The sequence below is a fragment of the Lithobates pipiens genome, unplaced genomic scaffold (genome assembly GCF_037356315.1).
Source record: "Lithobates pipiens isolate NorthernLeopardFrog02 unplaced genomic scaffold, aLitPip1_a1.2 Scaffold_13, whole genome shotgun sequence".
In the NCBI taxonomy this organism is placed as follows: domain Eukaryota; kingdom Metazoa; phylum Chordata; class Amphibia; order Anura; family Ranidae; genus Lithobates; species Lithobates pipiens.
This window is the reverse complement of record NW_027507718.1, coordinates 29,308,983-29,322,082: the sequence shown is the minus strand read 5'-3', so window position 1 is coordinate 29,322,082 and position 13,100 is coordinate 29,308,983. Positions and strand designations below refer to the sequence as shown.

The window sequence follows — 13,100 nt, the reverse complement described above, 5'->3', positions numbered from 1 at the left end:
ACATACACGTGACTTGATGCACACTTGTATGTGTGTAGAATGACCTCGTTAGCAAAGAACAGTCAGCCACAATCTAATGTCTGCATGTAGCCTAAACTGTACCTCTGCTTTGCCGTGCACATTCACTTTAGGCTGGATTCACACCTATGCATTTTTTGTGCATTTTGCAGATTTGCACTAAAGATCGCATTCCATAGGAAACAATGTTAAAATGGACTCCAGTACAAATCTGCAGTACTAAAACTGCATAGGTGTGAATCCAGCCTTAATCCCCTTACTAAGCAGCACATACCCTGTATAGGCGACAAGTGCAAAGAACTCTTTAAATACAACAGCACGGGTGCTTGTCCAGTGTGCTCCTCCATACCCAGGTTTTTCCTTTGCTCCCAGCAACAAAACAGTAGTGGAGGAGAAAAGAAAAACGTGCAGTTGAAGCAAACTGGTCATTGTGACCTGACAAACAATGCACAGGTTTGCTATAAAGCTGAACTCTAGGCAGCTACACCAGGCTCAAGCAATTGTAGCTCTGTAATCATTAACTTAATACAAGGGGGGCACAAAGAGCCAACCAGGCATGTTGCAATGCACAAACGCATGGTGATGGACAGACGCTCTTAGGGCGCCGATTCTCATGTCACCGCCTAGGGACAGGCAGGGGTTGAGGTGGAGACAAGCATGTTAAAGAGAAACTGCAGCAGACAAAGGTCAGGACCCCTTCCCTGGCAGACAGAGCTGTGTACATCTCAGAAATGAATACAAAGGTAAAACAGCTCTCATATGCATTTCATTTGTGAACTTAGCTGTTTGTTCAACTTCAAAAGCAAAAGTCTTCCTTGCAGTGGGGCTGGACTCACTACACCTGTTAAGGCGGAGTTCCCACATTTTTTTTTTTGGATGTATATATTTTATTTTTTAGAAGGTTTATTTACATAATTCACATTTGTTTGATTAATCTGCGCTCGACTGCAGCTTCCATTTAGGAATAAAACATATTCCTGTTTAATAGCAGCTTCCATAGTGCTTGTGAAGCCCACAAACACCATCTTCCGGGCTCTGGTGCAGCTGAGCGACCAGCATGCACCTCCCGCACCGTACACTTCAGATGTTGCCATCACAATGGGCGGCATCATTGGAAGTGCCCGTCCCTGTTGTGATGGCAACAAACCCCTCGGCCCAGTGACTCCTGGGAAATTATAACAGACATCTCACAGGAGCACTAGTGAGCACAGGCCAAGGGAAATGTCAGGCGCCTTGGGGAGGAAGAGGCAGATTACGAGCAACAGACCTGAAAAGGTGAGAAGAAAAAAAAAAAAAAAAAAAGCACCTTTTTTTCAAAAGGTTGTCATTTAGATTTAATGCTGCTGATTAATGTAAATAAATTAATAAACAATAAAAATAAATGACTGGAACACCGCTTTAACTGCATGCGTCTGTCTAGACTACATTTGTGAAAAACAGTTGTACTTACCCTATTCCAGTGATGGCGAACCTTGGCACCCCAGATGTTTTGGAACTACATTTCCCATGATGCTCTGGCACTCTGCAGTGTAGTGGAGCATCATGGGAAATGTAGTTCCAAAACATGTGGGGTGCCAAGGTTCGCCGTCACTGCCCTATTCGATCGCGCTACTATGCTGCAGAGCCTCTTCTCTCCTCGGATGTCATCAAGACCGATGCATGGCTGAATGCCCCATAAAGACGGGCTTAATATTGGGGAGCATCAGCCGATTAAACAGAAAATGGCCAACATTCGGCCTGTGTGTATGACAGTCCGTCTGGCTTCTGTTGATAGGGTAGAACTGAAAAAGGTCTCTAGCTGAGAGCACTGACTGGAGTGTTCTGATGGGGGCCATAGTTTCCTTTAGAACACAATAGCACAGCAGGGGGGCTTGCTGTACCAACGACAGTTAGTACAGTGACTCCTTCCGAGCGGTCAGTTCCCCCCCCCACATTCAGCACTAATGTATACCAGGCTTAAAGTGCTGCATTGGAGGCGAGGATGCAGAAGGGGAGCGCTGTCTTCATGTGGAGTGGAAGATTGGGCAAGCAAAAGTGCTTTTATGGTCCCCCAGACTAAATGTGCAGATAACTCTTGCAGTGCGGCAACAGCCCTACTGCAGGGGAGAATTAAAAAATGTATTTTTAAAAAGGTGTTTTGAGTGTGGGAGGGGGCAATTTGACCATGTTAGACGTTAAAAATAATTAGCTTAAAAAAGAGTTGTAAAGGCAGAAGGTTTTAAGAAAAAAAAAACTGTAGCAGCCTCCCCAGCACTTCCTAATTACTTACCTGAAGCCTCTTCTCTCTAGCGATGTCCACGAGTGTCTTAGCCATCTGGGACTCTCCTCCTAATGGGCTGAGACACAGCAGCGGCGCCACTGGCTTTCACAGCTGTTAAAGTTAGCCAGAGGAGAGAGGAGGGCGGCCGAATCAGGGACAGGGCTCCGTGTCTGAATGGACACACCGAGCTGTGACTTGGCTCAGGTGCCCCCATAGCAAGTTGCTTGCCGTGGGGGAACTCAAGAGGGAGGGCCAGGAGCAGCGCCGAGGGACCTGAAAAAGAGGAGGATCCGGGCTGCTCAGTGTAAAACCACTGCACAGAGGAGGAAAGTAGAATTTTTTTTTTTTTTTTTTTTTTAAAGCGGAGGTCCACCCTAAAATGGACCTCCGCTCATCGGAATCCCCACCCCCTCCGGCGCCACAATCGGCACCTTTCAGGGGGGAGGGGGGTGCAGTTACCTGGATAATCCAGGTAACTGCACCCACTTCCGGGCTAGCTCTCTGCGGAACGAGCGTAGGTTACGCCCCCGTTCCGCAAGCGCCCGCCCCCTTCAGCAAGTGCCCCGCTGCCTGCTGGGAAACACACAGCTCCCAGAGGCAGCGGGGACCGCCCGGATTGCGCCGCGCGGCTCGCGCATGCGCAGTAGGGAACCGGGAAATGAAGCCGAAAGGCTCCATTTCCTGATTCCCATACCCAAGATGGCGGCGGGACCCGGCAGCCGAGCGAGCGATCGGCTTCGGGTGCCGACATCGCGGGCGCGCTGGACAGGTAAGTGTCACTATTTAAAAGTCAGCAGCTGCAGTATTTGTAGCTGCTGGCTTTAAAAAAAAAAAAAAAAAAAAAAAAAAAAAAAAAAAAAAACGCGGAGTCCCGGTGGACTCCCGCTTTAATTAGACTTTACAATCACTTTAAAGTGGTTGTAAAACCTTACAAACCACTTTGACCTACAGGAAAGCCTAGATTAAGGCTTACCTGTAGGTCCAAGAAATATCTCCTAAACCTACACAGTTTAGGAGATATTTACTAAGACAGTGACAGCTGTCTACGGTGCATGCGCCGTAGACAGCAGCACGCAGGCGCACTATCACCGTTAGCATGCTGCTGCTAACGGCGATATGCCATTAGTGGCGGCTCCCGTGCGCACGCACGGGGGTGACGTCATCACTGCTCCGGCACAGCGATACCCGGAATATGGATGCTCCGGACTACAGGGGACAGCGGTGACAACGCTGGCTCCTGTGTCAGGTAAGTGACACATAATGGGCTACTATGCGATGCATAGTAGCCCATTATGCTTTACCTTTGCAGGGAGTGAAGTGACTGGCCTCAGAAGATACAGACATGAAACCAATCCTCCTACACAAGTTGTACCAATTTATCTTCAGTCTTCGCTCCTCTACGTCCATTTTTGGAACTATAATGCTTATCTGAGCGTTCACACACACAAAAAAAATAAAAAAAATAATAAAAAAAAAAAGCAGAGAGCTGAATTTTACACACTGCAGAGCTCAGTGAGAAGAGCTCTGAGAGCCTATTAAAGTGGTTGTAAACCCTTACAAACCACTTTGACCTACAGGTAAGCCTAGATTAAGGCTTACCTGTATGTCCAAGAAATATCTCCTAAACCTACACGGTTTAGGAGATATTTACTAAGACAGTGACCGCGGTCTACGCAGCGCGCAGGCACACTGAGCAGGCCGCATATCACGGCGATATGCCGCTCGTGTCGGTGACGTGCTCTTAATTGGGTACATACTACAAAGGCTATGCTTCGTTTAGATTCCATATCTGAAATTTTCAACTACTTTAATGTAACCAAGGATGATGGAAAAGGCTAGCCACCAATACAAGGAATGCAATTACATTTGCTGGAATGGGTTGAGAATTCGCACAGAATAATTTCAAACGTTAATAACCGTTTATGTCAAGTCATTTTCAAGTCAGGGGCCTCAAGCCCTCTGTCGACAACAGTGTGACTTGTCATTCCATTAGACAGCTCCAAAAATCACATGACAAGTCGCACCCCACTGCCGATAATGGAACCGTTCATGCCACAGTGATTATGAACTGGGTTCCTTCACTACTTTTTACCGATATCATTGCAACTTGCATAGACTTCTGTTATAGGTCGCAAGCCACAATGAAATGGGCAGTGCAAATCGCACTGATGTGCGGCTTTGAAATGATGCAGTTTCAAAGCCGCACCCGTGCAAACGAGGGCCAAGATAACATGAAGGTCCTCCGAGTCTTTCAGTTATCATTTAGAGCTTGCAACAAAGGTTGAAGACATGGAACCATCCAGTTCATTGCTCTTTTAAAAGGAAACAAAAGTAGCAAATGTTTTTGAAGGCTACTTTGTGGTTTATTTGATCATGTGAAAATGCACTGGAATTCCTGTTTCTACTAGCACAGCGTACAGAGGAAAGTAAAGTCTTGCACTATAGCACTCTATGATGTACAAAGGAAAAAGGCCCAAATGATCGGTTTAGAACACCTTTGATGTCACAGGTACTCGGGGCTGTGCAGAGGAGGCCGTCATTTACTTTCCTTTCTGTCATTAGGGATTCACACCATCTGCCTGCATACTATGAATTACTGAATGGCTTATGTCTTACCAAATCTAAAGCCCATTCAGGACTACAATACACCAATGTTTACTGCCCATTCAAAGAGCTTTTGTTTCCATGATCTTATTGTATTGGTTAGCTCAGCTCAGAACTGTTTAATAGATAACAGGGCAATATTCTAATGAAATAAACCTGTATAAAAAGGACATAGTTATTTGCGTATGGGATCAATGTGCTTACTTCTATCTTTTAGTGTAAAAACAAATATTGATATGGACATTGTGTATGGAGGGCAGTGCAGGATCCTATTTGAATGGCTGCACTGCATATGCTCCAGACATAAGAGGAGAGGGTGGATCAGTCTGTGCCTACCGCCTACACCACATCCGCCCCCTCATCCCAAATCCTTGGATACGAATACCAGACACAGCAGCATTATGGGGGAGGGGGAACGAGGATACTTTCTCAGAGCTGTTGATGAACGCAAAAACAGCTTGTTCTGGTTTGTGCAGACAACATAAAATCCATGTCACTGCAGTATGATCACAAGGATCTTTTTTTTTTGGTATATAAATCTGGTAATAATCAGATGGCCAAGAAAGTTAAACAATACTTATTGTTAGATGCCAGTCGTTTGTAATCACTGTGAGTGTACAAGTTGACGTGACCTGAGGCAACCTCAAAGACAAATGCAGAGCTTTATTGGACATATGCCATTGGTCACATGGAGGTAACCCAATTTCAGCATTGCGCTCTACACCATGTGACATTTGAAGAGCCTAGAGTACACAGTGGTGGATTTCTACTAGCATACTGTTTAGTTTGTTGAGGGGGGAAAAACTTTTTTTTTTTTTTTTTTACATGACAAAGGCCAGTCGTGAGATCCTGCTATAGCCATCATTCCCAGGATTACCACTGAAGGGCAAGGAGGGGGGGATGGGTACAAAACAAAGAAGAAAAAACAGATATCAAGATACGGACTGACACAGAAAAAGACATGTCATGCTTCCTAGCCTAAAGGAGCAGTCTTCTCTTTCTACTGCCTCAAGTTATAATAGATCCTGTTATATTTTAAGTAAACGGATATTCAAGTGGATGACGGTAACCTTTCTAAAGCACCAAACAACTTTTTCACATTTTTAATAAAAAAAAAATCCTTATTTACATCTCCAAGCTGCTGATCTCCTCCAGTCACTTCCCGTCTGCACTCACCCTATTGTCAGTGATGTATCACTGCTTCCCAACAGTGACATTGGACCGTGTCTGAGCCATGCCCGTCAGCTTTGCAGTTTGTAGTCTCCATCGGGGGCTCATATGACGGCATAGGAATGCCCCTGGGGGACCACTGTCATAGCACAGGAAGTGCATGAGCAAGAACCTTTGAGGCAGGATCACCAGCTTTTTATTAGTAACTAAATATTAAGCTTCATTCACACTACTGTGACTCTAAAGTCGCACCATTTCCAGTGCGACTTTGAACTCCCTGTATCAAAATAGTATAGGCATCTTTTTAAAGTCGCACCAATTTGAATAAGTGCCATTGAAAGAAGTGGACTGCAACCTGTCAAGCTACTGATGTGAAAAGTTGCACATGTGTGAGTGGAGCCTTGGGGTCCACATGCATGGCTAATCAGCAACCCCTGCTACTACCCCATTTCCCCCAAAAATAAGACCTAGCCTGATTGTCGGTGATGGCTACAATATAAGCCCTACCCCCCAAATAAGCCCTTGTAGGTCTTATTTTCAGGGAAACAGGGTAGGGCTTATATTGCAGCCATCACTGACAATCACGCTAGGGCCCTTTTACACCAATGCACTACCATTGTCTTACAATAGAAGGTGCCTTTTTGGTGCACTTTTAAAAAAACTTCACAAAAAAAGGACACCTCCCATTGGTCAATGGAGCATGCAGGACTTTTCAAAGCACAGTGCACCTGCAGTGTCAACAGTTATGTAGGATTTAAAAAAGAATGGTTTTTCCTGTTGAACTGGTAAAAGCGCAGCAAAAGCACACAAGTGTGACATGGGCCTTCCAAACTGAAAAGTTCTTATGAAACTTATATGAGGTTAAAGTGTTTAAAGTGAGTTTAGATCTGCTTTCTATTTATGAGCTGGAAGGGTGCTCCAAATGTTGCTGATGGAGGAGGAAATACAGAAGACATTACACTGCTAGTAACATTAGTAAAAAGTCTGCTCTCAGTTCCCCAAGCGGTGTAATAAAACCCTTGTGACTGGGCTGATAAAGAAGTCTCACATGACTGCAATCTAGGTTCTGACAGACAATCCTAGGCTCTGTACATCCACTGACAAGCTCTACCAGGGGTTCACCAGAAACAAGGAGAAGGACTAGGTCATGAGATACCACACTGATCCTTTTTATTCCATAGGTCATGCCCAACTCTCAGGATCCAAACTAAGCCCTCGTGGTCACTAAGGCTGCAACCAACGATTATTTTCAGATACAATTAAATCGGATAATAACCTTAAGAAAAATAAAATAAAAAGCGTGGTGTATCATTTTATATGTAAAGAAAAAAAAAGGCAATTTATTCTTAATCTATACGCAGTGGTAAATATGAATAACCAACTATATGGTTAGGGAGCAAAATCTCTAATCCACTCTGAGAATAACAGACAGAAGAGATACAGGAGGTCCCTGAGTTACGAACCTCCGACTTACGAACAATTCCTACTTACAAGCAGCAGGTGGAGCGGGTGGGCACATTGGAAACCGCCGCTCTGCGCATGCACGTCCGAATTTATGAACAAATCCGACTTAAGTACAAACAGGCAGTCCCTAACCTGTTCGTAACTCGGGGACTGCCTGTATACTGTATATATTATACTATTGGAGGTTGAATCTGGAAATATCAGACTCGGATCACATTTCTCATTTGGACCCCTTTTACACTAGGGCGCATGTAATGTGCCCTTCTCCCACGTAAAAGTTTACTTTAAAATGTAATTGTAATGCCTTCTATTACTTCCAGTCCATCAGCCTCCACCTTCTCTGGGTTCACATGCTGATCTTCCTGCACCGTCTTTAAAGTCATTTTTTTTTTTAAACAAACATGTTATACTTACCTGCTCTGTGTAATGGTTTTGCACAGAGCAGCCCCGATTCATCTGTTCTGGGGTACCGATGCTTCTGGCTCCTCCTACCTTCAGAGTGCCCCAATAGCAAGCTGCAAATTATAGCATAGTGTGCCTCTATAGCATGCAAGGTTAAAAAAAAAAAAAAAAAACTTCTGCCTTTAGACCCACTCACTTCCTGCCCAGGACTACACATCCCATGAGTCATCGCTCCTCACACATTCAAAAGTTCTCAGGCACTTAGTGACATGTATGGACGGTGTACTGAGCTTTATGTGTGCTGCACTGTATTTCCTGATATGTAAACAAATAATGCATTCTGTATGCAGGCCAACTAATCGATTATGAAAATAATTTTCATAATCGATTAGTTGTTTCAGCCCCAACTCATTCACACGACTTGTAAACTAAAAGCTCTGTTTTAATGTGCGGGCTGGTGCCAGTTTTGCCCATTCGTGTTTTTTTGTAACTTTATTGAGTGTACAAATATACATTTAATTCAAGTCTCCACACGGCAGCATTGTAATACGTGCTGCAGAGACCTTCAAAGTCAACTGATTTGCTGTATTGTGAAGGAACAAGTGTTTTCTATGTGCCCAGAGCAATGATTTGCACTGTTATATGTAGACAAGTGCAGACCACCATAAAAAGCGTAATATACAACTAGTAGTTAAAGCTTAATCTACCCTTTGCACAAAAAAATAAATAAAATTAGACAGAGATATATAGATATAGATAGAAATACATTAACCATTTGCAGAAAAAAAAAGTGCATTTATTTTTTTTTGCAAATGAGCCTGGGAAGAATTGCAAGCCTCATCAGTGGATGGCAGATGCAATGCATGGGCTCCTGCAGACTGCCTCCAGCTCTGTCTGTCCTGAGGTATAGACTTTCAGCTACAGAGTATCAGAAGAAGGGTCAACAAACTGAGTGCGATGATCAGACATTCACTGAGAACTACAAGGCCGTCTGCTGCGGTAGCAGATGTGACTGGTAGTTCATTCATTCAGATCCCCATGAATGAATGTATTGGGTGTGCAGGTGGAGCCACACAGCTGCAAAAATGTAACTACTTCAATACTGGGCACTTCTACACCTTCCTACACAGACCAATTTTCAGCTTTCACTTTGAATGACAATTGCACGGTCATGCAATACTATACCCAAACTGAATTGTTATTTTTTTGCCACAAACAGAGCTTTCTTTTGGTGGTAGTTGATCACCTCTGGGATTTTTGTTTTCTGCTAAACAAATAAAAAAAAAAAAAAAAAACAACAACTCTTTTTGTTTCTGTTACAAAACTTTGTAAAAAAGGTAGTTTTCTCCTTCACTGATGGGCACCGATGAGGTGGCACTGATGTACTCTAATGGATGGTACTGATGGATGCCAGTGTCAAACAATGCCTGCCAATCAGTGATGTCCATTGTGGGCACTGATTGCCATCCATTGTGGGCATGGGTGGCATGCCTGGTGGGGACTAGTGGTAGGCATCCTTGGAGGGGGGCTGCACTGATAATCAGCACAGACCCCCCGTCAGAAGAGCACCCGATTGGCTCTCCTCTACTTGCGTCTAACAGACGCGAGTGAGGAAAAGCCGATCAACATCTAATTGGACGCGGCTGATTATGTGGTAAAGAGTCTCCATCCGAGACACTCTACCTAAATCGGGGTTGCAGCGTATCAGATTGACACGCCACAACAACAATCACCGTGATGCGCAATCAGCCAAAACCCCCGAGGCCAGCTTATGGAACCTGAAAAAAAAAAAAAAAAAAAAAACACACACAAACACACACACACACACACACACACACACACACACACCTGACTTCCTGATGACATCAGAAGAGAACGTGGTGGCACCTGACCTGGAATGCTGAGATCAAGTGGTGGCCTATGCCAGACAATGTTGGATTGGCTGGGCTGTGCTTTTGTTCCCACTGGGGCTACCCAACTAGTAATGCAAGAAAGAAAAACAATAAAGAAAATGGGAGTGAAGTTCCTCCTAAAGGGCCGGCTCACACCACAAAAATGCACTGCAGACCCATTCTGGATGCATCAACATGCACTTTTCTAATGCGTTTCTGGTGCGTCTTTTGCTTTTCCAGATCTTTCTCACTGTACTGGGGTCCGGTGTATTTTACCACGTTCCAGTGCAGAAAAAAAAAATCCAGCATGTTTTTTTTTTTCTGGAACTGAATGCACTTGTGAACTTTGCCATTGGAAGCCATATAACCTACTTTCCATGCAGTTTTTTTCAAGCAGAGAAAAACAAACAAAACAAACAAACTACTCACTGGACTGCATGTGGTGTGAACTACCCCTATGCAGCATATTCACCACTACGTAAGTCTCACTTTATTTGTAATCATTTCTCTTCCATCCAGTCAGGGGGCATGTGCTGGGCTTATCAGCCTTACACGCTTCAATAAACAAATCAATTTATTTCCCAATAGGAATAGTCGTCTATAGCAGACAACTCATTCAATATGCCACTCACGGGGAAGTGGAATTTGACTGATAGTTGAAAAACACCATGTAAACTCATATTTTGATCGAAAGAAACACGATTAAATTCACGAATGAAGCATCTCAATGATGCCAATCAATGCGAAACGATTGATAATACTCCACCCCAACTGATTGGATGCGACCAAACTGAGCTTGATCTAAAATGAGTCTAAAGCTGGCCATACACTAGTAGATTTTCAAACATTTCTACAAAAACTCTCCGTACATTTGATGACTTCATGAACGATAAACAAGAGTGTTTCAGAATGAGCGATTTTGTAATAAATGAATTTTTCAGTACAAAAAAAACACATTTGCTGTTAGAAATTTGATAATTTGTGAAAAGTTTTCCATCCTTTAAATGTTCTTATAGCCGAGGTTGAAAGCGATCACCAACCGGGCCCTACTAACAAAAACAAAAATGTTCTTAAAACCAAAATTCCACTGGCCAGTGTAAATCCACTGGAAGAGGTTCGGCAATTCAATCGAATTCTCAAATGGAAGTGTTGTATGACCACCACCATAAGGATTACATGTCCTGCGACACCATGGGGGAGAGATTTACTAAAACTGGTGCGGCTCTGCATGGTAGCTAGCTTCAGTTTGTTCAATGAAGCTTTGGACAATAAAACCTGGAAGCCGAATGGTTTCTATAGACAGCTGCACCAGTTTTAGTAAATCTCCCCTCTTGTGTGTTGCCCATAACACAAAGGTGTCCTTTTAGTGAGGCTTTGACAGTAAAACCTGGAAGCTGATCGCTTTCTATACACAGCTACACCAGTTTTAGTAACTCTCCCCTTGTGTGTTGCCCATAACGGGAAGGTGTCCTTTTAGTGAGGCTTTGACAATAAAACCTGGAAGCCTATTGGTTTCTATACACAGTTGCACGAATCGGCTTCCAGGTTTTATTGTGAAAGCCTCACTAAAAGGACACCTTCACGTTATGGGCAACACATGAGAGGGGAGATTTACTAAAATCTGATTTCTATACACAGCTGCACCAGATTTTAGTAAATCTGCCCTCTCGTGTGTTGCCCATAACGCGAAGGTGTCCTTTTAGTGAGGCTTTCACAATAAAACTTGGAAGCTGACTGCTTTCTATACACAGCTGCACCAGATTGAGTAAATCTCCCCCCTCTTGAGTGCTGCCCATAACGCGGAGGCGTCCTTCAGTGAGCCTCCGGTCACATCTTTATGTCACTGCGATCCCGAATCACAGGACGCCCATGCAATCCCTGTCACTTCCAACCGCGCAACGATTCTGCCGCGATTGTCACCTGTGCTTCTTTTGGGCGACGCGCGATTCTGTTTGCACGATCATACCGTGATTTGTCAGGCGACAAATCAGAGATGATTGGAGTGCCATTGGCGGTGATCGCACAGGCATCCCACGAGTCGGGATCACGGGCAGAAACGTAGCATTCCGCCTGCGATCCAGGACGACAAGAGGTGAATGGAGCCTTAAGCTTTGACAATAAAACCCAGAAGCTGATTGGTTTCTATACGCAGCTGTATCAGTTTTCGTAAATCTCCCCTCGTGTGTGCCGCCCATAACGCGGAGTCGTCACCAGTGTGCTGCGTCCCAGGAGCACTGGGGAGATTTAGCTGTGACCGGTCAGGGTGGCTCCAGGGAGACCCTACAAAGGTGAAGGAGCCACACTATGGATGGGAAGTCCACACAAGAAACTTTGAGAGGATGCTAATGCTGCACACCATGGAAGAGGGAGGAGACTGTGAGAATACTGACCTGTAAAGTGCGGTGTCAGATCTCGACGTCTCAGCTTCTGGGTACCAACAGCAGGAGGGGGGGGGGGGTCTCACGTGACGTCACTCCGTCCACACTCAATGACGTCACTCCCGTGTTTCTTCCAGCCCTCCTCTAGACGTCATACCCCGGACAGCCGCCGCTCCGACATGAACAAAACACGACTATTCCAACACCCGTCCACAAGGCACTTGTCTGTGTAGTGACGTCAGGGCTTCTGAGGTGCTCCGGTTGCCTTGCGGTTGGTAGGAGAGGTCAGTGTAGTCCAACCGAGGCGCTGCGACACTACACACCGGAGCAACACACAAACACCGCCGAGTAACCCGGGAGGGGAGGAGTCCCCAGGCACTGCTGTTAGTAGTGGGCGGGGCACTAGCGTCTAGGCTGTCCAATCGAAGCGTGAGAAGATATGTGACATCAAAGGGTCGCTGTTAGCGAATGGGAGGCGGAGCGATAGAAAACGTACCAATCGTATCGCTGTATTGTTTCATGATTTCCAATCAGATTAGACCCTGGTTGTAAGGTCCAGGGGGGTCAACGTGCGTAAAGAGGGAACGGAGGCCCGCCTTCTGTTTGATGAGCAGACACGTTGACCAATGAGAGAGAGAGCGCTAGTGAGGAAGTCGCTATCTGATAGGTGAGGAGGGAGGGGTCTACGGTAAGGGTGCCTCAGTGAGTCAAACTCAGCAGCATGAGCTCTCAGAGGGGAAACGTGCAGCGGTCCAGGCCGCAGAAATATAAAAATGCGACTGTCTATAAGAATGATAAATATGACGCCAGCTCCCGGACTAAGGTGAGAGGGAGACACATGGTTGTCTGTAGCTGAAGTTATTCAGGAGGTCCAGGGCAAGCTGTAGTGAGAGGAATAGGGGTTCCTCATTG

General features: G+C 45.0%; 2 protein-coding genes across 4 annotated transcripts in view; one reads left to right on the top strand and one right to left on the bottom strand.

Annotated features, from left to right (window-relative positions):
* The window catches only part of ABHD17B (abhydrolase domain containing 17B, depalmitoylase), a 61,369-nt gene extending 48,751 nt beyond the window's left edge, over positions 1-12,618 (bottom strand). Inside the window, exon 1 of one of the 2 annotated variants that reach the window (XM_077474948.1) lies at positions 12,201-12,618. The gene's annotated coding sequence lies outside the window, so the exon portion shown is untranslated. The remainder of the gene's footprint in view (positions 1-12,200) is intronic. The other variant, XM_077474947.1, reaches the window with a different exon arrangement.
* A 243-nt stretch (positions 12,619-12,861) lies between these two features.
* CUNH9orf85 (chromosome unknown C9orf85 homolog) overlaps positions 12,862-13,100 on the top strand; it is a 55,667-nt gene continuing 55,428 nt past the window's right edge. Inside the window, exon 1 of one of the 2 annotated variants that reach the window (XM_077474949.1) lies at positions 12,862-13,011. In XM_077474949.1, the coding sequence (XP_077331075.1) occupies positions 12,910-13,011 (102 nt within the window). In that variant the 5' untranslated portion in view covers positions 12,862-12,909. The remainder of the gene's footprint in view (positions 13,012-13,100) is intronic. The other variant, XM_077474950.1, reaches the window with a different exon arrangement.